Raw genomic sequence first — 25,724 nt, forward strand, 5'->3', positions numbered from 1 at the left:
ATGGGAGAGCCGTATGTACAGCATTAACAGGGTAATTATACGTTTTACAGACAATAGTGGCTCTGAGCCAAGCACAAGCTCACATAGGTGATCACCTAATGCACCTCATATGGCATGGTTACACAATGTGTGGAGGGGTTGTGTGCCTGTTCTCCAAACCTGCTGAGTCATGCTGCACCAAAAGGCTGCGTTGGCCTACTCCTGACTAAAGCTCAGCCATTTCCCTTAAAAGTGGGAATAATAATTGAAAAAATAATATAATTTACTATATTAAGGCTCTGTAGTAGCTAGAAAATGGCAAAAGACCTGGAGGTCTTCATGGCTACAGCTGAGAGAGCTTGCAGAAGCATAATGAGAGAGGGGATTGGGTTGGCAGGTGGGGCCACCCCAGGTGAGCAAATCTGACCTTGATACTGTGAGCAATGGTAAACCACCGACCTTCACCCAACTAATGTTTCTGTCCCCTTATTGGTTAAATGAATACTCTTTATGTTTTTCTGGTCTCTAAAGTAATACCTGTTCATTATAAAAAATTTGGAAATGACAGATGAATAAAAAGAAAAAAATACAAATGACCTTTAAATTTTACAACCCAAAGAATCATCATTGATTGATATTTTGGTGAATACATCTCTAAATGCTTTTCATGCAAATATTTTAAAAAGAAAAATTGGATCACCTTCTTCAGCTGTTATGAATATTTTTTAACCTTATTAAACATTCTCTCTATGATAATTTAGTCACTATACAGATGTGCCACAATTTAACTAGTTTCCTGTTTATTGGATATCTGGGTTTTTGTAATTTTTCCATTTTATAAAAATTCCACAATGAGGTTCCTTATATTTAGCAACATCCATGTAACTTTTTAGAATGGGCATTTTTATCTTAAAGGGTATGACGGATTTTAGGCTATGGACATATACTGCCCATTCTCACTAAAGAAGAATTGTAGCTAATCACACGCAACCTCAGAGCATGATTCACCAGCTCTGATTATAATTATTTTATATCGCAAATCCGATCAGTGGACAATATTGTCTTATTTTTACTTTGCATTTGCTTCCTATTTAAAAATAGAACTTAAAAAAATAATTCCCCGTGGTTTCATCAGGGAAAGATTCATCTGATTCAAAATCTGGGCCTTTGGATTTGGTGCCTAGAATGCACTCCTGGTTTCTCTTCAGCAAATTATGGCTACTTTGTCCCTTATAACTCATTGCAAGATTTTTTCCTCTGCTTTCTACCAGAATCCTTCTCTTCTTGTCTCTGCCCCAACTGTCTCCTCACTGTAGGAGCTGCCAGTGAGCATGCAGGTAATGGGTTCCACATATGTGGTGAGATGACATGATTCACATGCACATCGTCTCCACATGGGGAGGGTGCTCTCCTGTGATTTAACTTTGTGACCTTCTCTAGTGTCTCACCCTGGGCTCTGCATATGTTATGGTACATAAATATTTGTGAGTGAATGATAAGAAAAGTCATCATGGCACAAATGAGTGGATAATTTTTGACTTGATGGATGACTCAATTGTGGAGCCTTCTATATAGATATATTAATAAAATATTGTAGACCAAAGTCATCGTGAATGCCACTCAAGATCTCTTTTTAGATTGTCCACCTATCATTAATACTTTTTAATAATTTCAACTTTATGAATTTGGGGGTACATGTGCTGGTTTGTTACATGGGTATATTGCATGATGCTGAGGTTTGGGGTATGAATGATGTTGTCACCCTGAGAGTGAGCATAGTTCCCAATAGTGTTTTACTCTGCCTCCCTTCCCCTCTGTTGCTTCCAGTAGTCCTAGTGTCTACTGTTCCCATGTTTATGTCCATGCCAACCATCAGTTTTTAAGCTTTCACGTAAAGCTTAGCAACACAGGACATTCTGATTTAACAGAAGCCCAATTACATTATCTCTTTCTGATATTTTTATTTTTCCCTCTAGCTAGAGTCAAAAGAACTTACATCGATTTAAAATGCAACATAGTTTCCAGCTAATTTTTATTAAGGATTTGAGGGACTCTTTTCTCTGGTTATAGGCTGTGCTAACGTCTTGTCAAATTAGTCTGACAATGTCAATTGTATCTGTATTCTCCTTTTCTCATGTTATGGGGAGAGAGCAAAAGACTTAGAACACAAAAAGACCATTAACAGAGCATTTGGCTGTGCCAGTAAGGAAGGTGAAGAGGACGGCATTCGTTGACACGGTTTTGCCTTCAGCAGTAGTGGGTTAGGTGCTCAAAGTCCCTCAGGAGCCTCAGATGGCCTGGGTGTATGATGATGTCTCTCTGTCTTGGCATTGTTCTAAAACTGGCCCTCCTATATCTGTGGCCACTCACATGTACCCTTGTCCTGAAGGAGGTGGGACTCAAGCCTGTCAAGCATTTGCCCCATAATGTCATGCCTTCTGAGTTAGAAGTATAATTTAGGATTATTCTATTCAAAAAGCTTCCTTTTACTATCTATGTGTATCTCATTAGTCATGTTGTTAGCCCCAAATGTACACAATAAAATTTATTTGAAAAAAAGGAAAAGCTCTGCATTGCCATCTCCAGTGCCTAGAATGATGGCATGAAATCAGGCCTATCTGCCTTCCTTATGTGCAGCAATACTATCAGATGGTGCATGAATCTACATGCAGTCTAGCATATGCTCACACTGCCCTCTTCTCTTTTGCAGATATTCTCCATGCCTTCAAATGAGAGATGCCCATCTCCTTCCAGGAACAGTAGGATTTTGGTTTTTAATAATTGTTTTCCAAGGAAAGCCAGGCACACCTGAACAGGTGTTTTCTCCATGAATTACTTAATTAAAACAGCTCCCCAAAGGCCTTTGTAATACCAGAGAAAGACAGTGAAGCACAGATATTTAATTTGGAGTAATTCCTATATTAAAATGGGAGGAAATACAATCTGGCCTACTTAGGGGACTGCATAAAAAAATCCATTAGTGAAGAATGTCACCCTTTACAGCAGTGTTTCCAGAGTGTCATATGAAGACCACTTACCTTAGAAATGTTTTGGAACTTGTGAAAAATTTAGGTTCATGGCATCTAACAAACATGGCATAACAGACTCTGAGAAGGTGAAGCGTGGGGGCTGCATTTTAACATTCATCTCAGAACATTTCTATGTACCAATACAGAGCTTAGGGATATTCTGGGAAAGTCTGAATGTGATAATGTCTTGTTAAAACTCTGTGTATCACAACATAGTGTCTCTACAACTAAACTGTTAGGTCCGTGAATATAGTGATCAAGGGAATTTGATCTGGTATCCCCAGGGCCCAGCACAATCTTTGTCACATAGGTTTTCAGTAATTAGTTAAAAATAATCAGCTAATGAATCAGGTACCATATGGCCAACTTAATTTTCAGTGCACAGGAACCCCTCTAAACTTGCTAATGTCTTGCTAAAAAAGTGAGAGGTTATGGTTCCCTAAGAATGAGGAATTGGGTCCTTGGAATATTTGAGATAGATAGGAATTCTAAAAGTTTTTTTTTTTTTGGAGACATGTGGTTCAGGTAGAAGCGGTGGCATAATTATGGCTCACTGCAGCCTCAACCTCCTGGGCTTAAACTATCCTTTTTCCTCAGCTTCCTGAGTAGCTGGACTACAGACATGCACTACCACATGTGGCTCATTTTTAAATTTTTGGTAGACAGGACCTTACTCTGTTGCTCAGGCTGGTCTTGAACTCCTAGGTTCCAGAGACCCTCCTGCCTTGGTCTCCCAAAGTGCTGGGATTACAACTGTGAGCCACCACACCTGGCCATCCTCTCTCACTTCTAAGGAAGAGTTCCTCAATTATTCTCAGAAGTGTTCAAATGGTAAGGGCGGACATCTTGGTTAGAAAGAAAAGGTTGAGATCTGGAGCTAAACGAGATTCTCAATCTCTTCCTTTGTTGGTGCTGGTGAAAAAGCGTTCTTAGAAGTTATCTGGTTCACATGCTGTGATCCTTCTCATTCCTGCTTTGATGCCTAGCCAACTTCAGAGTGAAGGCCTTTTTTATTTAGATGCCTGATTCCTCTTTGAGGTCTGTGTTCTAGCCATTCTCTTCTTCATGTCTTCAGTGGAAACAGAGATAGAGGACCTACTTTTGGGTAAAATCATATCTGAGCAGACTCTGTTTTCATTTCTGCCTCCTGGCTCATTCTATTCCATGCCCTTCTGTACCTCAAATTTTGAAAATGAAGGGGTACTCTTAGAAACATAATATATTAGAACATTCTCAGAACTTAAGTTAAATATAAGAAAAATTAACTTTTAATTTAAAAGAGAATAATACATGTATATATATTTTTAGATGGAGTCTCGCCTGTTGCCCAGGCTGGAGTGCAGTGGTGTGATCTTGGCTCGCCACAACCTCTGCCTCCTGGGTTCAAGCGATTCTCCTCTCTCAGCCTTCTGAGTAGCTGGGATTACAGGCACACGCCACCACACCCAGCTAATTTTTGTATTTTTAGTAGAGACGGGGTTTCACCATGTTGGTCAGGCTGGTCTCGAACTCCTGATGTGGTGACCTGCCTGCCTTGCAAGGTCTCCCAAAGGATTACAGGCATGAGCCACCACACCTGACTGAGAATAATATACTTTTAGAGAGTAATGAGCCAACAGGCAATGCTGAGGCTCTGAAGGATTTTGCATGGGTATACTGCAACTGAGGACAGTCTGGGGCTTGTTCTCCAGAAATGTGCAGTCCCTCCACTGCTTTCATGGGCACTTCTTAGTGGATTCCAAAATGAAATTTATTCATACCAAGTCTTTGCTTTGTGCCAGGGAGTGTTATAGGTGCTGGGCATTGGTCTTGATATTTTCAAGACACCCAGAATACGTGGTCTGAGGGCTGAAAGCATCCCTGCTACCTAGGAGCTTGTTAGAAATACAAACTTTCTAGCCCTAAACCATACTTATTTCAGCAGATACTCTGGGTGCTGGGGCCATCAATCTTTATTTTAACAAGTCTTGTAGGTGAGCATGGTTTATGCCCAAGGTTGAAAAGCACTGGTTTAAAGGAACATTTTCAGAAGAGGTATCTGCTCCTACTGACTTTTTGTCTCCACTTCATATGGGATGTTCTTTGGTGTGTATATTATTATAATTATGCATCTTTTAAGATTAAACTATGTTAAATCCCAGGCATGGTTTTGAGAAAAGCAAATAGCTGGAAGCCTATTATGTCCCCAACATGCATCATATCATTTGACCTAACAACATAGACTATCTTCATTTTACAGTAGAGGAGAGTGAGACTCATAGAATATAAAAAACTAATGTGAGATAATGCAGCTGATAAGGAGCAGACCTGAGGTTTAATTCAAGATCTCTGAGGCATTAATGCTTGCATTCTTCCCCATTCTTCTGCAGATTTTTCAGGTCCTGACTTTTGTTTTAATGCACTGCACAAGGACTTTTCTAAGTGAGTTTTAAGGAGGCAACTACACGGTTTTAGTATCTTCTTGCATCACCAATAGCATTGTCTTTGGACCCACAGAACCATGAGAGTTGAGCATTTTCCTGAATACACCACACAGAGCTGGCTTGGAAAGATTCACTGGAACTTACAGGCTGAGAGGAGCCTGATTATCATGGGATCGTCCCTCCTAACTATCTATTAAGCAGTTCCTGAAAACCATGTGTTTTCTTTATTCTGTTCCAATAGCCAAAATAAGTCATATTTCATGGACTGAAGGAAACCAGAGTAATCCCAGTGGAAGAATATTCATTGGGAATATGTGAAAATCTGTGCTGAAGGCAGATCTGTGCTTTCTTTGAAACTAAAGTTATCGGGGAACTCATGCTTGGTTGGCCTTGAGCAAAGTAGGCAACATTACTCATTCATTTATTCACTCACCCTCTATGTCCATTTTGAATCCACAGCCACATGAATCCAAACACACAACAGCTGACTTGAACACAGCAAGACTAGTGCTGTGACAAGTGAAGGCAAGATGCCGTGGAAACACAAGAGGCAATCTGCCAAAACCTGGGCGGTGAGGAAAGCTTTCTGAATGAAGCATGTGGTATCTAGGCTGGTACCTGAGGATGTTAAAGGCACTGCCAGCTGGAGAGTGGTCAAGGAGAGACCTGTGGGAAGAGGAGAGGGGTTTCTCAGTAGAAGGAGCAGCATGTAGAGAACAGACTGTAGAGAGTCAGGTGATCTAGGCCTTGTAACTGTGCCTCCACCTACCTCTGCTTTTGGGGGAATCCAAACCAAGATGGAGATGAAATATGAACTTTAATCCAGGCATTCAAAGTCTTGGCTTTCTTATTATTTTTGTTTATCACCATCATCATTATTATCACTTTACAATTTTATTATTAATATTGCTAATAGGATTGCAGGCTATATTAATGTAACTATGTGCTCAGAATAAAGAAAGGAGAATCCTATTTGCTCTCTTCTCAGATTAGATGCATCTGGGGTTCACTTGTGATGGTCCCACTTAAAGGGGATAAACTGCAGTGTGTTCAGAGATAGAAAATGGAAAACATCCCATTTGAGGAATATCTAAAAGAACTGTTCATCTTCTTTAGGAGAGACAGAAGAGATGGCTTTCAATTGTTAAATGCTATTATGGAGAAAGGGCTTTCCTGACATTCAACTGAAGGCTCTCACATGAAACTCTCATAACACTCTTTAAACCATAAGCTTCATTGGGGGAAGTACCAAGTTGTCCTACTTCTGCTTCCTAGTGCTTAGCACAGTGCCAGGTACCCAATAAGTGCTCAATAAATGTTTATTGAGTGAATAACTGAGACAGAGTACCATATTAAGTACGATCTCTGCTAGGTTTTTCCAAGCTCTGGAAATTGTATTGTATTTTTCCCACCAATTCTGCAGGCCAGAGTCCGTTTGCACTCTCTCTCAGTCAGAAATTTGTGCCTGTTTGAAAGCTCCAAAGTACATCACATCATTGTAGTTGGCTGCATGGTCTATCTGTAGATAAATCCTTTTAGAAAACTTTACCTGCAGATAAGATGCAGTATTTAATGGTTCAGTAGAACAGCTTGGAGAGTTTATTTTTCACAATATGGTTTATGCATCATAAACCAAAATATATAATTGGAATCAATGATGAGAAAGTGACACTACATTTTTCAGATCCAAAGGCCTGGGAACTGAACCCTCTGCCTAATCTACTGCCAAGCGCCCTGAGAATGCACAGGAGGAAAATAAATATGAATGAAAATTTTAACCAGGGAGCTGACAGGTCCAAAGCACTCCAAGTAGTTTTTCTGAACTCCTCGAGCATCAGATCATCTCTCCAAAGGGACACTAGAGACCATTTGGTCTAAAATCTTTTATATTTTATATGGGACAACCTGGGCTCCCAAAAGTGAAGTGACTTCCAGTCTTCCAGATTAAAGCATCCTATAAGTAGCAGAGCAAGTGTCCTTACTCAAAGAACCGCTTTTGAGCCTTTCTGCTACTTTCTTCTTCCTCTGTGTTCAGCTAAGTATTCTTCCTCTAAAAATCAAAGATGAGCTATAACATTAAGCAACCTTTCTTCAACTCCTCCCACCTAGAAGCATGTTCTCTGTAGTCACCTCTTTTTATATTCAGCCTATAGCAGACTTTCTCTGCTTGTTACTTCCCCTTTGGATTTTCTCTTTAGCCAAAATGTCCTATTTAAGTTGCAACAATCATTCACATCTTGGAATTCTGGCAACCTACAGAAAAATGACAGATGCAGGAAAAGCAAGTAGAGGAGGGCAATGTGAAGATCTGAGCTTTTAAAGAATAAAGAAACAGCTTCAATGACTTCTTGTTCATATTTCTAAGATTAATGTATTTAAATACGTAAAATACAAGCTCATCTGAAGCAGCTGTTCATTTGTGAGGTTTTTGGCACCAGATGCCTAGGCGTGACTTTTTGAAAATTGAATGATTGATATTCTCTTTAATCTTGACTTTTCATGTTTTTTGTGTGTGGATGTTTGTTTCTAACTAGATCTTAAAGCAAGTTGCAGGCTGAGAGATTTGACAGGCACTAGAAAACGTCTTCACTCTGGGTATCTTTCCATTTGGCTTATTAAACAGTCTTTCCGTTGGCCTATTAGACATAGAATCTTTTCATAAAGGCGTTGTGTCTCCAGGGGACTCCTATGAAATAGATAGTACTAGCATACCGAAGGTATGCTGGGTCATTAGCTATTGGATCATGGGTTGATTTATCAGGAAAGCAATTTTCACCCTGAAAATCTAAAAATATAACTTCTTACATAAATGAGAACTAAAACAGGTAAGTTTTGACACATAGACATCTGCAAAATGTCATGTCTAGAGGGAAAGAAGCAGGCAGAATGAAGAAATTTGGGTGGGAAGAGTAAGTAGTGAGAGTAGCTATAGGTGGGTGGATCAAGAGGTCAGGAGTTTGAGACCAGCCTGGCCAACACAGTGAAACCCCATCTCTACAAAAAAATACAAAAATTGGCCAGGCATGGTTGCATGCACCTGTAGTCCCAGCTACTTGGAAGGCTGAGGCAGGAGAATTCCCTGACCTTGGGAGGCAGAGATTGCAGTGAGCCAAGATTGCGCCACTGCATTCCAGCTTGGACAATAAAGCGAGACTTCATCTCAAACGTCTCAAAAAAAAAAAAAAAAAAAAAAAAAGAGTAGCTATGATGGTACTTAATTAAAACATATTTCTTCCTCATTTTGCACAGGGCAAGACTTCATAGGAAAAAATCCTGACTCTGTGAGAATACAAATTTACTTACCTATTTTCTTTTTTACTATTTTGTGGACGCTTACTATACAAAGGGCTTAGTAGGCAAGGTGAGGGAAGAATACAAAGAGAGGTACAATGTTTGGTCTCAATCTTGGTTGAATTCCTAACATAGAAATGGAGGATGCAAAATTGGGCATAGTTAAATATGAGGTCAGGAAGACACATGTTAAGAATGAGGGCAGAAAGGAGGATAATTGATACATCCTAATAGTGTCAACTTTCTGTTTTTGAGACATCTCTGTGTTGCCTTTGTGATTCTACTTTTGTTTGGGTAGAAAGATATTCTTCCTTTAGAGAAAAGATGAAGTTTGGATTGAACACAAACAGGTATTTGTCTCAGTTATGCTAGAAGATATTTTTTCTTAAATGTGAAGCCATCCTCAACTCATCTTCTCTATACTACCCCATCAGTGACTCCCCTTAGCTGATACTTTGGAAGAAGATTTTGTTTTCCATTTCCTCTTTTCTTAGGTGATTGCTCCTTCATTAGATTTTATCCTTTTGGTGGGAAGGGAAACTAATGCTTTTCTGTATTAGTCCCAAATGCAAACAGCACAACTAAATTTACTATAACCAGATTCCAGAATTCATATTTTTAACCACTTTACTACACTTTCTCCCAAAAAAGCTTCAGATGAAAACATCTAATTTCAGAAGTTATTAGGTAAATTTTAATGAATCACAGTATCTTCTGAGAAAAATTTATCCATTAATTCTTATCTACTAATTTAGCTTTCTTTTATCAATTTGAGTCCTTGGCCAAATTATGGAAGTCTGGAGGTGATGTTGGGTGGCAAGGTATCTTTTATCTTAGCTCTCTGAGCTCTGGTATTTGGAAGAAATTTCATCCAGCTTCAAGGTTTTCTGGAAAAGTCTGTTTCTAAAAATAAATACTTGCTTATTGCAAATTAGGACAATGTAGGGCAGGACATAAGCACCGTCTACATAGATTAGCGGATCTCAAGTTTTCTTTCAGGTTATCTTTTGCTCTCCCAACTCACTTATCATTTGGGTATTTTTTTTTTCTTTTTTCCCCAAATCTATTTAAGAAATTGACATGAGCTTTCTAGGCATTAGGCTCAGGGTTTCTAGAGTTTGGTTTGCTATCTCATAGGTCATCCCAGATCACATTGGATTTGATCACATTGGATTTGAACACATTGATTGCTATTACATTCCTTAGTGGAAAAATGCACTTCAGCTTAGGAGATCTTTAACTTGCCTCTTAGGACAGTAGGTGAAAGGGGCTGCCCCATGAGTTAAAAGTGCTATTATGCTTTATAAAAGATGAGGAATGAAGACATATCTTGCTACGTTGCCATGGAAGAGCTTGGTCCTCATATTTGCTTTGCAATAGAATCTTGTGTTTCATTTGAATGTGATTCAATTATGATGCTTGAATATTAAAATTTTATTCCCAAATCTTCTGACAAACCACAAATCATACTAGTAAATATCCATGGATCATGTTCTTTTGTTTTCTAGAAAAGTATAAAGAGTAGAGAAAACTCTATAGGGTCAGAGTTTAGGGTGTGGCAGAGGATAAGACTGAATATCTGCAGAGTTAAGCCAGCAATAAATTTGGGTTTACATTTGTGAAACTTGGTCATGAAATAACCTCAAGAACTTTCAGAGATAAATGATGCTGGGAAAGGATGAAACCAAGCTTTCTGGCCCCAATTCAAGCACATGCAAACTGAGGTGCTGGAGTATTGATAGCAAATGGTGGCTCACATAATAGCTAGCATTTTGTAAAGGGCTTTAGAGTTTACCAATCATTAGCGCACCTATTGTTTTTACCTGGTCCTATGAGATGGCTGAACTATTATCCCCAGTTCCAAGACCAGAGACTAATTTTTTTTTTTTCTTTTTTTGAGATGGAATCTCACTCTATGCCCCAGGCTGCAGTACAGTGGCATGATCTCGGCTCACTGCAACCTCTGCCTCCCAGGTTCAAGTGATTCTCTTGCCTCAGCTTCCTTAGTAGCTGGGACTACAGGCACGTGCCACCATACCCAGCTAATTTTTGTATTTTTAGTAGAGACAGGGTTTCACCATGTTGGTCAGCCTGGTCTTGAATTCCTGACCTCATGATCCACCCACTTTGGTCTCCCAAAGTGCTGGGATTACAGGTGAGGGTCACTGCACCCGGCTGAGACTTTTTTTTTTTTTTTTTAATTTTAATGCCTTACTTATTGGTACAAGGCTAATAACTCAAAAAATCAGGGCTGAATCCATGTCCATTGACTTCTGATCCAGAATCCTCTCAGATACATCTAATCATTCAGGTACATCTAATCATTGAGGTTTCAGCTTAGGATACTGCTTTCTCTGGTAGACTTTTTTTTTCCCCCACCTAAGTCTGTCTTAGGTACATATCTCTGTGCTCCAAAAAGTACTGTATAATATACCCTATAATATATATAGCCTAGTTTGCATTGCATTGTAATGATCTATTTCTTTGATTTTATTTTCCACTGAACTGTGATCTCCATGAGGTAAGTGCCTAGTTTACCATGATGACACCAACACATGGGGCCTGGAACATGGTAGATGTTCTTCTGTAAGTATTTGCTGAAGTGAACTGAATCCCAACATTTATTTTGTCAAAGTCAGGAAGACAGCAAGAGGCTTGCCATTTAGACTGAGAAGATCCAAGTTTGATCAAGATGGATGTTCTCAAAGAATGTCAAGTCTCTGGTACTGCCATCTTGAAAAAACCTCATTATAGATGCCTCAGAGGGGACTCAAAAGTTCTTCCTAACACAGACCACAGTTCTTCTTTGGGAATTGACCCTGTTTATGTCTGTTAAAAGGTGTTTCTGCCCAATCACTAATTAAAACTGGTAAAGAAATGAGGGATCCCAAAATGTCTTTCAGCACACAAAACCCTTCCTGTTGCTCCCTCATCATTGACCACAACCCTAAAGAAGAGGGGGTGCATGTACTTGATTCACTGGAGAAGCTGTATCTTTTCCCCAAAACAGCCATCCTGCCAGGCAGATAATTGTGGTGATGAGATTAGCAGAAATGCCAGATGATGTCTCATCATCCCCAATAGAAAAGGAACAAACATTAAGCAGAGAAAAACAATATAAATGTCCATTTAAAAGCCATAACCTGGGTGATCCAAAATTGGAAGTGGGATGTAGGACCTCATTCCCCTTTGAAATTTGTAAATTCTACCCCATTTCTGTAAGAGTTTCCAATGCAGCCAGCACAGCTAGATTTGGCTACACTCCCAGATGCAATGCAGAGTCCATCTGTTTGGTCCCTCTGTCTGGAATGAGTTTGGAAAATGAGTTGTGTGCATCAGACAATTTCCAGTTAAATGTGGACTTTCTAAAGGTATTAAAAATGTGGTTATGAGTCCTGAATTAATGAGACCTAGGAGCCAGTGATTCCTACTCTGGGTTCTTTCCCTGAATTTTTTAGTTATACACAGCACTCCTTCACTCCCTTCTTTTTCTTCCTGTCTATGAGCCTTCATTGAGTTCCCTATACATGTCAGGTACTGTTCTAAGAGCTCAGACTGCGGTAATGGACAAGTGACATTGTGTATCTTAAATTTTAGTTGTAGGGATAATATGTAAACAAACACCACAAATGTAGATAGTGATACATATTACGAAAAGATAGATAAAATCGTAATATGATAGTGACTGGGAAATAGAGGCCTAATTTCTGTTGAGTGTACAGGAATAACTTATCCGTGGGAGAAACACTTGAACTGAGACCTTGATAAGAAAAATACTGCCATATTACTGTCTGGGAGAGGGAGGGAAAGGGAGAGTTTTCCAGGCAGATGAAAATTCTGAGATAAATGTCCCCAGTGACAGATTTGTTCGTGGAATAAGAAGAAGTAAGCATCTTTGAGCAAGATGCCCAGTGGTGAAGAATAGTACAGATAGAAAGTTGAGGAGGAAACAGGATAGCAGACCATGGAGAGATTCTGGAGGCCATGAAGAATAAGACTTCAGAGTATCACATTTTACCAACACAATAACTGATGATATAGGTGCTAATATAATATATCTCTATAGGTAGAGGGGTGAAAGTGAAACTTAGAGAGGTGAAATAGCATAACCAATGTCACCTTGCTGTCAAGCGGCAGAGTACAGATTTGAAAGCAGGCAGCCCAGCTGCAGAGCTTGCCCTACTAACTCCAACATAATTCCAGACATTATCAGCAGCATCTTGGAGTCACACCCTTCCATCTTTCCAACCACTCAGTTGATCCATGTTCCCATCCGCAACACAGTACTCTGGGTACCAGCATGGATGTGGGAGTTAGAGCCAAATAAGCTCAGCAGAAAAGATCAACTCTGCCTTGACTGCTGTGTAATCTAGAAAATTCATCTAATTTCCTATGCCTTCAGTTTTCTCATCTGCAAAATGAGACTAATAATAGTACTTTCATCCCACTTCTTAAAGTATTGTGAGAATAAAGTGAGATCATACCTACCTATGGTAAATACTTAGTGAGTTCTTAACTACTAACCAAACCAAATCAAGCACCACCACAAATACTCATTTACCACAACCCATCTGTCTTTCCTTTGCTCTTTCTTAATGTTAACTGGATTGCAGACCATTACTACTACCATCTAGATCTCCTGAGTTAACTGGAGACAGGATCCAGAAAGTTACATTTTAACACACTACTCTACTGATTCTGATGCAAACCAGAGTTCCCAGATTAATAGACGGTAAGCCAAGAAGCAGGATCTCTGTACATCTCAGTGTCAGCCTTGGAAATTGCAACTATGTTTTCAAATATATACAGTGTTAGTTTTAAATGGGATCTTGGGTCTCTTGCATGCCATTTTGATGGTATTATAGCCAGAGTTTTGGTAGCTCATGAATTCTGACCTGCTACTGCATAAGGTCCATGTTTCCTTGCTCTCACAATATTTCTGTTTGAATTACATCCAAGGAGTAATAGCCAAATGGCATTTACAGTACAATGTATAATAATTTTCAGTGCACAAGTATGGTAAAGCCTAATTTGATGCACCTGTTTAGGCTCAAATATTAATATTTAATTCAAATGTTGACATCTCAACTTGGATCTTCAATGGGAATTTTAAATTTAATAAACAAAACTAAATTAATTATCTTTCCTCCAGATCTACTCCTTCAATAACCAGTAACCTTTCCCATTTAGGAAAAAGCATATCTATCCTCCTAGCTGCTCCTAAAAACTTAAAGGAATCAGTTTCTCTTCTCTTTTTCTAATGACCCATATCAGCAAAATACATTGGCTATGTTTTTAAAGCATTTCCAAGATATGACTTCTCAATACCCCTAATGCCACCAGCCTGGACTGAACCATCATCATCCCTTGCCTAAGGTATTGCAAGAGACACTTAATTGGTTTTTTGTTTCTGCCCTCATAGTCCAAAAGTTCATTTTCAACAGAGCATCTAGAACATTCCTTGGAAACCCAAGTCCAGTTAGATTATCTATGGTAGGCTGAGCAATGCTCTCTAAAATATGTCCATATCCTAATGCCTGGAACCTATGATTTTAACCTTATATGGCAAAAGAGGCTTTGTAGAAATAAGTAAGTTAAGAATTAAAAAAGTTTTTTTTAGAGACAAGGTCTTGCTCTGTCACCTAGGCTGGAGTGCAGTGGCATGATCACAGCTCATTGTGACCTCCACCTCCTGGGCTCAAAGGATCCTCCACTTGAGTCATCAGGACTACAGGCACACACCAGCATACTTAGTTAATTTTTTAATTTTTATTTTTTGTATATTCAAGGTCTCTTTATGCTGCCTAGGCTGGTCTTGAACTCCTGGCCTCCCAAAGTGCTGGGATTACAGTGGTGAGCCACTGCAGCCAGCCAACAAGTTAAGAATCTTGATTTGGCCTGGATTATCTGTATATATATGATGCAATAACAGAAGTGTTAATAAGAGGGATGCTGGAGGAGTCAGAGTCAGAGGAAAAAGTACTGTGATGAAGGCAGAGACTGGAGTGCTGCACTTTGAAGATGGAAGCAGGGGCAAAAAGCAAAGGAGTATGGGTAGTCAATAACGCCTGAGGAAGGCAAGGAATCAGAAGATTCTCTTCTCATAGCCTCTGGAAAGAACCAGGCTTGCTTACACCTTAATCTCAGCCCAGTGAAACTGATTATAGACTAACTGTAGCAGAATTGATTTGTGGTATTTTAAACTGCTGACCATGTGGTAATTTGTGACAAATTTTAAAGACCGTCAATAAGAAATTAAGACAACCTGAATTGTCTGTGTTTTTTCCCTCTTGCCCTGTGTAAAATCCAAAGCAATCATAGTGACCCAGAAGTCCCATGCAATGGGACTTGGTAGCTTTGATGTCCCATCCTGTCACTCTTTCCTTTGCTCACTCTGTCCAGGCCACTCAGCCTCCTTACTGCTCACAGACACACAGCAATGCCTCTTGCTCTTTGCATTTGCTTTTTTCCGTACCTGGATTGCCCTTGTCCCCAAATAGTCACAAGACCGGATCCTGGCTTTCTCAGGTGTGATTTGACTGTCATTTTCTCAGTGAGGGCTTTCCTGACCATGCAACTTGAAATCAGAACACATTATTTCCTTTCTTTCCCTGAATTCCATGGTCCACTTGCCTGTCTTATTGTGTTCCAAAGCACTTACCATCATTTGATGAACTCTAGGTTTTGCTTAGTTACTGACCAAATTGAAATATATATATATGTATATATACGTATATACACACATATATACATATATATACATATACACACACACATATATACGTGTGTGTGTGTGTGTGTGTTGGATGGATATTTACCACCTACAATGATGTCTACACATAGTGGGTGCTCAAAATATTTTTGTTAATTAGAAGGAATGGAAAGTGAATAAGACACTAAGACAGTGCAACATCCAGAGTGATTTAGCATGCAAGCAGAGTGATGGCAGGGCTCCAAGGAAAACCCTGATTCAGCTAGGTGAGCGTTTCTTGAAGTTTCAGAGCAAGAGAGGCAGCTGACAAGTTCTGCCAAGGGCAAGTCCTGATTTGACTTACTGACCAAGCTGTGTGTAGTGAAGGCATGTAGAGAGGAGCAAAAGATGAATTAAGGCCTTTTAATGCAGGGGCCCTACCCATTAATATTCATGTTGCAATTAATTCTTGATCTCCAACCAATTATTTAGTAATTTTCCCCTCTCGCTTTGAAAGGAGGTGTGGGAAAGGGATGGATAAAAAAAAAAAAGGTTAAAATGTCTTCCCCCTCTATAGAGTTATGTCTGTATGTTTGTTTGTTTATAGAGGCAGAGTCTTGCTCTGTCACCATGGCTGTAGTGCAGTGGTATGATCATAGCTCATCATAACCTCGAGCTCCTGGGCTCACCAGCATAGCTAGAACTACAGGCACATGCCATCAGGCCAGGCTAATCAGAGAAATAATTTGGAGACAGAGTCTTGCTTTGTTGCCCAGGTTGGTCTTGAATTCATGACCTCAAGCCATCCTCCTACATCATTTGTATTATAGGCACGAGTCACTGCGCCCAGTCCTAGAGTTGTTTTTAAACTCTTAAGAAAGTCTGAAGAAAGTGATTTAGTGAGAAGCCCATATATTTTGAGACTTTCTCTCAATGACAGATGACAATCCGTAAGCAAAGTTTGGTTTTCTTTTCAGCATAAAGATGTGTTCCATGCAGATTAAAAGCTCCTCAGCAGTCATCCATTAGTGATGCCACAATGTACTAAATTACACACACAAACACTGCACCATGCAAATACAAGGGAAATTGACTCATTTGGCACCCAAACTATAGATAGGATTCAAAGAAAAAGCCTGGCTTAGCAGCTGCAGGAATGGCAAAAAGACTGGCTTTACCTGTCAGTTCTAAAGTAACTGCCTGAGGTTCTGAGATCTCACATCTGGAAGTAGTAGGAGAAAGTGCTATTGTACACAATTAGCAATGCTGGCTTTGGTGGGTTTAAGAAAGCCACATGTCTCTCAATCTTGGCTGCTTTGAGTTAGAGATTTTTAGAGATTAGGAGATTAATTTTAGAAATTAAAATGAGCTAATCAAACTAATGGGAAGGCAAGGCACTCTATATTTTATATTCCTTCTTTTCTCTGGGTTGTTACCTTGCCTGGTATCCTACTTTAGCAATGGACAGAGCAAGGGAGAAATGGGTGAAAGGATCTGGTTGAAGCTGTAAAGTTAATGTAAAAAACAGCAAAAGTCCTCAGGTTGACAGCAACTTTGGTTATCATTAAGCAACTGCATGTGACACACTGAAGGACAGGCACTCACAGAACAGTGCTTTGAGGCTGTGGAGTCTTCCATGGGTGAAAAAAACTTATTTTCTTCATCCTGATCTGTCATTTCTCACCCTGTGAACTATTTATCAGAGAACTAGGTCTCTAGTTATCAAATCTATGATGGTTACTGATAAGACAAGAAGACAAAACTGAAAGATAAAAAGTCAGGCATCCAGAAAAGCTCTCCTCCCCTAATCCTCTCCATTATTGTAAAATGGATTGCTCAATCTGCCCTGCTCTTGAGATTGGCTTTGATTCAGCCTCCTTTGGAGACCTGCTAATCATGTCACAAATATGGGTTTGATGTGTAGCAGATGAGGGTTTTTCAAAACACATGTTCAGTGAAGAGGGGGGCCACAGCTTAAGTGAAATCAACCCAGGTTCTTGGCCTGGCTCAGACCAAAGGACCTGGGAGGAAGAATATCTGCAAGGTCATATAAATATACCTGGTAATAACTTACACCTTCTCCTCAATGTGCAGGTCTTCAGAGGTCCCTTGCCATGGGGCCCTTTGCCAGGTACTTCTGTGATCTGTTGGAGCTTTGGTCTGTTCTGGCATTCTCAAGTATTTTTCTAAAATCCTCCTCCAACATCTCTCTGCTCTGAAATTATCTTGTAGATAATCTTGGCACCTTGTCCCATACAACGCTGCTTTTGGAGTTGCAAAGCTTCTGGTGGTAGAATTTTTTCCTGCAGTGCTTACCCCTGTTGGTGGGGATACTATATGCCAGGTGATACTAGGTAGAACAGATGGCCTCCTTTTCTGCCTGGTTTCTATTTCAATTCAGGTTCTTCTCTGATGCCATGTATGTCAAAAGCCACTCTTGAGCAATAATCTTTACTCACATTTATTGTTCCTCACTCTGATTTCCCCTGAAAAAAGTTACATGGAATTTTAAAAATTTAAATGTATTTTTTTATAAATTGAAGGGTCCACATAGTAAAATAAATTCTAAAACTGCTCATAAAATCAAGAAGTAGCAAGAAATAATATTTTCTCTCTACCTCTTCTATTGTGTCTCTTATAAAAGGTAGGCAACACTGATAAACTTTACTACATACCAATGAAAAATAAATCTCTACCTATTTCTATCTCTATCTTCATCCATCTTTATCTACCTCTCTGTATCCATCAATCCTCTGTATAATTCCTATAACTGAGGTAACACTGTACTCAGTTATAGATACTCATCTACAACCAGCTTTTTATTTTTATTAATAATATATCAAAGACAGAGTATCATGTAATCCAATATATTCTTTTAACTCGGTCTTTTAAAAATATTTTTTGGGGTAGAGATGGTGGTCTCACTGTTGCCCAGGCTGGTCTCAAAATTCCAGCTTCAAGCAATCCTCCCCACTTGGCCTCTCAAAGTGCTGGTATTATAGGTGTGATGTACCACACATGACCTAACCCAGTCTTTTTTATTGACAACATATTTTACCATATGAATGTTCCAAAATGTATTTCAGTAGGCCCCATGTATTTCATTAGGTTATTTCCAGTAAGCCTCATTACTTTTGCTGTTACAAACATTGCTGTGATGAGCATCCATGGGGCTGGTGCACTTCTGCATAGACCTAATATTTTTTTTTTATAAGACTTTGCCCCTTTCCTTATGGCCTCCAGTAATCTTCTAGCATCTTACCTCCTTTATTTTTATAGCATTGTTATGTGAGATTACTAATTTATTTCTACTTATTTCCTTTTGCCTCCAAGTGAAAATATTCAGTGTCACAAAAATAGGCAATGTTGCCTTATTAACCTCTGTATTACCAGCACTTAGAATAGTACATGACATGTAGTGGGGGTCTAATAAATATCTGTTAATGTTTTTATAAAAATTAACCTCAACATATCTGATGGAATGAATTTGGCTGAATGTAACCCAAAACTACAATACTAACCAGCTAAAGCAAAAAGGAAATATATCTCACAAAGTGTGAAGTCTAGAGTTATAGGAGGCTCTAGGCATTTCTGACCGGCATCTTAACAATGTCATCAAGAACCCAAATTCTTTCCATCTTTATATTTTATCAACCTCAGTACAGGCTTCATTTTATGGAAGGTTACAAACTCAGTGATGGCTGTAGGATTTGCATGTCTCACCTCCAGACATGGTACTATCCAGAGAATGATGGCTCTCTCTGTGTTTCTTTTCTAGGAATAATGAATGTATTTGATAGAAGTCTCCAGAACACTGTATTCTAACATTTTCTTAACTAAATGAGTCTTATGTAAATTTCAGAGTCAATCGTTTGTGAAAAACAGAATTACCTGGCCTGGCCTAGCCTTAGAGTAGAATCAATATTATGGAATCATCCATAAACATCCACACCACTTGGGCTTTGGAGTTAATCGAACAGTCCTGGTATTCTGGAGTTCTAATACTGGCCATGGGCAAGGTCTTAGTTATACAGTATAAGTGAGACCAGAAAAGGAGGTGGAGGGTTGGAACTATTGGAGCTTTAAGAGGCTGAACTCCTGTAAAATATTTTTTGTGTTGTATACAGAAATACATTATCTTCAGAATCTCTTTATTTTAGTGATAATTTTATGAAGTATAGGTTTAGACTTAAATGTTACTAAAATTGGTGGCTTGTTCTAAGGTAATGTGTACTTTTCATTTGAATAGTAGCTCACAGATTCAGAGGTTGTCACAAGAAGACTTGAGGAACATTCTACAAGTATGCTGGTTACCTCAGGCCAGGGCTGCACAACTGGAAAACCAAGATCTTATTGGGTCTACATCTTCATCATATCACAGAACCACATCGTCTCCACTCTTACAAACTGAGTTGGAACCCCTCTCCTCTCCTACCTGGACCACTCCTGCCTAGTATCTCTGCCATCTCTCTTGCCTCCTGTCAGCTGCTTCTCCACATAGCTACCAAACAAACTTAAAAACAAAATCAGTCATGCCGTTCCCTGACACAGATCCTCACATACTTTTTACCTTGCTAAGAGTTAAATGTGCTCTCCCTACCCATATTCCCTCAAGCTCTCCACCATGAAGTGATAGACCATCACTCTTTCCCTCAGGCACTGTGCCCTAACCCAATGGGATGCTCTTCCTTTTTCTTGAAGATGCCAAGTGGTTATCATTTCAAGGTCTTTGTGCTGGGCTTCCAGTTGTCAAACAATTGCTTCCTTCAGATTGTTCAGATCTCACCCCTAAAGTCACTGCCTCCAGGGGTCTTCCCTGAGCACTGTAGCTAATGTAAATCTACCCCAACTCCTAGCAACTCTCTAGATTGTAATTCTTCATTTATGATAGAATGATACATATGATATCTTATGTATTTATTTACTTGTTTATTTATTTTCAGTCTCTTCCAGCCCAAAGGTGAACTCTTCTAGGGTAGGGATTCTGTTTAGCACCTTATTCTCAGCACCTACAACAAAGCTTGGCTTAATTTACACATGAGTGCTTAATTAATATTTGCTAACAATACTACAAAAGTCTCTTCTTTTAACCTCTTTTTGCATAAGAATTTCACATCATATGTTACATATGAAGGCCCAGAGACTTTATAGTGGCATGGTTAGTTTGGAGAACAGAAAAACGGGAAGTTACTGGCTTAAGACATTTTGTCAAATATGTCAAGTACTATATTGTGGAAGACTGACTCTGGGGTCAATAGGACCAGTAGGAAGAAATTAGGGGACTGATACAGTTTAGGTCTGTGTTCCCACCCAATTGTCATGTCAAATTATAATCCCCAATGTTGGAGACGGGGCCTGGTAGGAGGTGATCAGATCACGAGGTGGTTTCTAATGCTTTAGCACCATCCCCCTAATGCTTTTCTCATGAGAGAGTTCTCAAGAGATACGGTTGTTTTAAAAGTGCGTAGCATCTTCCCCAGCTCCCCGCACTCTCCTCCTGCTCTGACCGTGTAAGGTGTGCCTACTCCCCTTTTGCCTTCTGCCATGATTGTAAGTTTCCTGAGGCCTCCGCAGCTATAATTCCTGTACAGCCTGCAGAACCATGAACCAATTAAATCTCTTTTTTAAAAATAACTTACCCAGTCTCAGGTATTTCTTTATAGCAAAGCAAGAATGAACTCATATGAGGACATTAACATATACTCATCCAGCCCACAAAAGAGAATCCCAAATTGCCAGATCCATTTCTCCCTCTTCTAAAGGAGTTACTCTTTCTTGCTAAGAGAGATGTCAAGTCAAACTGTAGAATACACGATTGGGAAAGGGAGGGCAATGGAAGTGAGAGGGAAAAGAAGCTGCCTTAATGGGAGCAGAGGAGGAATTTTGATGGAGAGGTTGATGACAGAACAGCTGCACATTGAGAAAAAAGGATGGAAGAAGAAAGGATTTTTTTATATACAGTTGTGGTCTCTTTATTTAGGTCCCTGTTCATGTTCTTGATTGTAGAATGAAATTCCTTTCTCATTACTGTTGTAGATGTACTTCTTGAACATGAAGTCCTTTGAGACTGAATCATAGAAATTTTAATAAAAATACAACTTTAAAAGAATTAACTGGAAATAGGGAAAAGTGCTTGATATGTAGTAATAGTATGTTATTTAAAATTTAAGTAGAAACTCAAAGCAATTTGCTGGGGACTAAAGTACAGATTAACTTCCAAACTCTGCTCCAATTCTCCCCCGACTGTGTCTAGTCTATGGTCAGGCAGGAAGGGCTTCAGGAGGAAGAGTGTCAGAAGCCTTTATATTTTACGACACGTGGCCTCTTGGATGAAGGTTGGTCCTTCTGAATTTGGAAATGGTTACAGTAATGAGATATTAATTGCATCTATTTTCCCACCTAGAACTTCATGCCAAAATCACTTGCAGGGTAAAGAAAATGCATGGGACTGTGGAGAGATGAGTATAGCATCAGTTCTGCTCCAGCTGGGTGTGTGATGTGGGCCAGTCCCTGATCTTTCTGTGTGTGTCTTTCCCTCCTGCCTCGTGAAAGCAAGTGAATGATATTCTCTTAAGGTAGAAAAATGATGATCTGGTTTGGAATCTGCTCTCCCCTGAGCGAAAACTGAGCCCCTGGAACAAGTTGAGCAGGTAAACAGATGGTGGGCTAGACACAGTAAACTGATGAGGGCACTGGACTGTGAGTTTGTCTGTGTGACTCTGGGGGAATTTCTTCCCTCTTTGGGCCTCACTCTGTTGACTGTGAACTAGGGGATCTGGTTGAGGCTCTCTGAAAGCACTCTTCCCTCCGATATTCTGCTTAGCAAAACTGCAGGTCAGTATGTTTTTGCTGTTGCATAATCCTTAGAAAGTTGAGGTTTAAAATCAAATTGGGATACAAATATAAGGCAGAGGATGATATCAAGAAAGGATTAAAAGGAATTAGACAAGAAAGGCAACCATTCTAATTTAAAAAATTATAAATTTGGTTAGACAACAGAATTTCACAATCAGTCGGGGGAAAAAGTATTGTTAGAAATTCTTTCTGGTGAAAGTATTTCTGAAATGTGAAGAACTATAGAAAAGAAATCATTTTCCTTCTTTCTTACTCTTCATAGCTGGTCTGGAAATTTGATTCTCTTTAAAGACAGGCAAGGCACTCCAGGATCTGCCCCCATCTGTCTTTTTCTACTTTATCTCCCTATAATCCTTCCTGGTCTTTCATCATTCTGTCTACTTCAGGTTCTTCCTCACAGAGGCTTTGTACTTTGCTATCTTGCAGCCTCTGCTCAAATTTTTGTCTCCTGAAGTGTCTTCTCCCTTTTTCTATCTTTCAAAATCCTATACACCCTTTAATCCCATCTCAAAGGCCCCTTCTTCCCTTCTTTCCTTCTTCTCTCCCTCTATACCCCCATTTCTCTGTAGGTAACCTTTCTTTTAATTAAAAAAGTAACACTTGTATTTGATGTTAGGATAAATGCACAAAAGAGCTGTAAAGCTTTTTCATATCCCAAGCTCCCCACCCAGAGTGCCCTTCTGCAAGCAGATGTTTATTACTAGTTTTTGAAGTCTCTTCTGTTACTCACAACTCCAACTTCCTGTCCATTAGGCCACACTGACTAGAGGGAGGGTATAATTCTAACTGAGGGGTGGACAAAGACATCCTAGTGCGCTGTACACACTCATCATACAAGGTCTTTCCTAGGTCCTTATGCTGAGGAGTGTGCCCCCACAGAACAGTCTTGGGCTTTATGAATCACACAGGCTTCCATGTGAATCCACACTCTAGAACTTCCTACTTGTGTACAATGAACACACTATTTCATCACTTTGGAGACTCTTGTTTTCTTGTCTATAAAACAGGACAAGAATTATACCTTCTTCAGGGAGTTTTGGGATGAAATGAGAAGCTGCCTGTAAAATGGCCTGTGAACAGCACACTGTAGTGCTCATAAATGTTCTTCCCTGTCACCCACTCCAGGCTTCTGCAGGATTCTCTGTCTACTTCGTTACTCACAATGGCTCCCTTGGGGGCAGGGGTCATGTGGGTATGTACCGCTTTGTATTTGAAGACCCTATTTATTCTAGCTCAGTGCCCATTTATTTAAGTGACTAATAAAAAGCACTAGGCTGGGTGTGGTGACTCATGCCTGTAATCCCAGCACTTTGGGAGGCTGAAGTGGGCAGATCATGAGGTCAGGAGATGGAGACCATCCTGGCTAACACGGTGAAACTCCATCTCTACTAAAAATACAAAATATTAGCCAGGCATCATGGCATGCTGTAGTCCCAGCTACTCAGGAGACTGAGGCAGGAGAATCACTTGAACCTGGGGGGTTGAGAAAACCACTAAATTCAATTTAAAATTAGATCAATCTGGCTCACAAAAGACAAAGTATTATTTTTTGTGGGGGAAGACATAGTGAGCAACCCAGTTCTGTCACCGAATTGAGGAGTGGCCTCAGGCAAACCATTTATACCTCTCGGATGCTCAAGTTTCTTATCTGTCCAATGTGGGGGGGCCATTTCTACTTTACAGGGCTTTTGGGAGGAAAAAATGAGAGCAGCACTTAAACTGCTGCAGGACACAGAGTTCTAGAGCATTATGAGCACCTTTCTTACCATTTGTTTGTTCTTCCTTTCACTTAAAATTCTTTTGTTGGGGGGACACACCATGTTCCTGTTGCTATTCCTACCCTTTCCTCCACTGAAGCTTACAATCCTCAAGGGCTGGAGAGAAGATAAGAAACTAAGATCTGTGCAAATATCATGAGAGTTACTCCTTTTCTAAATTCTGACAGTTTAAAACTGCATTGTTGCAACTCTTCCACTGTCAAATTGACTTGAATGAATCATCTCTATGGTAATTACTAGAGAAAGCCTCACATGATAATTTATTTAACGATGGGATCCATGTTGTTCTGCACATGCTTGTTCTAAAATATAGTCAGCAATTGTGCAGCAGGGCATCGGTCACTGTGATCCACTTGGTGCCACTGAGCATCTTCTGTGCAAGTTAACTGCAATGTTTGATTCACTGGTACCTCATGTGATATTGAAGAAGCTTCCATGTGACTGTTCCTTGGGGCAAAGCATATCGTGCACTCTCTGACCACATCCCATGTCTCACCTCCAAGAACATATCCTGAGTTGATCTTAATATTAAAAGCAGAGAGAGCAACCTTGAAACAGAATTCAGGGAAGGCCATCAGGCAGGTTTGGTGGTAAAAGTGGGTGGTGGGTGTGGGGAGAAGTTTGGAAGGAGGTGACAGTATGTCCAGGTCAGTGGTTCTCAGACATTTTAGTCTCAGGACACCTTTGTACTTACAATTATTGAGGACCCCCAAAAGGTTTTGTTTACACAGATTACATCTATCCATATTTAGCACATGGGAAATTAGAAACACAAGTTAAATTTTTGTAAATTTATTTCAAAATAGCAATAATAAGTTCATTACATATGACATCAAAGAAATGACATCAGTACATGTCAGCCTCTGAAAAACTTAATTTTAACCTCAAGAAAAAAAAAGTGAAAAAGGCAATTAATACTGTAGTATTATTGCAAAAATAATTTGACCTCATGAGCTATTGAAAAGGGTCTTAAGGACTTCTGAGAACCATTGGTCTAGGCCAAGGACATTGGAGATTAGGGGCTGAATGTGTTCGTGTGTGTGTGTACATAATATACACAAACCCCCCCCGTAACAATTAATAGCAAATTAAGTATTTACTGTGGATAAAATATTATGCTATTTGCAGCTATTATTTTATCTAGTCTCCATAATAACTCATGAGAGGGGATATGATTATACTCATTTGGTAGATTAAGAAATGAGATGCAGAGAAGTTAAGAGTTAAAGTGGGACACAATTTATATGGCAAATGTCAGAAAAGGACATATTAGGCTTCTACCTTATCCTAACATAGGCTATTGCATCCTGAGATATTATAGAAAAGGACCAAAGCAAATGATTGTATGTGGGGTGGTGGGGGAGGTATTCCGAAGCATGCAGCAAGAAAACAAAAAGACTTGAGAAACACTGTTTTTGAACAGCTTCAGGCTAAAGGTATTTAGCTTTGGAATATGGCAAGAGTAGCTTCCTGTTTACATTCTAGAGAGACAGGGAGAGATGCTTTAGTGGATGCTGTCAGGAACTATCCACATGCTCCTTTAGAGCTGAGGCATTCATGTATTGACAGCTGACTGCTTTGAGTTTCTCTCTGATAATTATTCTCAAAGAAAGCTATTAATACAAGGTTGCACCCTTGCCCCGGGGCAGCCCCAAAGTCATGACTGGTAACAGGCATG

The 25,724-nt window shown here is 39.6% G+C and overlaps 1 protein-coding gene across 5 annotated transcripts in view; it reads right to left on the reverse strand.

Moving 5' to 3' along the window:
- The window catches only part of LOC108589501 (uncharacterized), a 358,276-nt gene that overhangs the window by 25,879 nt on the left and 306,673 nt on the right, over positions 1–25,724 (reverse strand). For 3 of the 5 annotated variants that reach the window (XR_013532478.1, XM_078365738.1, XM_078365739.1), the window contains 2 exons: positions 17,488–17,899; positions 5,865–6,097 (listed from right to left, as the gene is read on the reverse strand). Coding sequence is in view for 2 of the 5 variants with exons in the window: in XM_078365738.1 (XP_078221864.1) it covers positions 5,865–6,097; positions 17,488–17,585 (331 nt within the window). In the remaining 3 variants the exon portion in view is untranslated. The remainder of the gene's footprint in view (positions 1–5,864; positions 6,098–17,487; positions 17,900–25,724) is intronic. The other 2 variants (XR_013532479.1, XR_013532477.1) reach the window with 1 other exon arrangement.

Source organism: Callithrix jacchus, chromosome 2 (genome assembly GCF_049354715.1).
Source record: "Callithrix jacchus isolate 240 chromosome 2, calJac240_pri, whole genome shotgun sequence".
Lineage (NCBI taxonomy): Eukaryota > Metazoa > Chordata > Mammalia > Primates > Cebidae > Callithrix > Callithrix jacchus.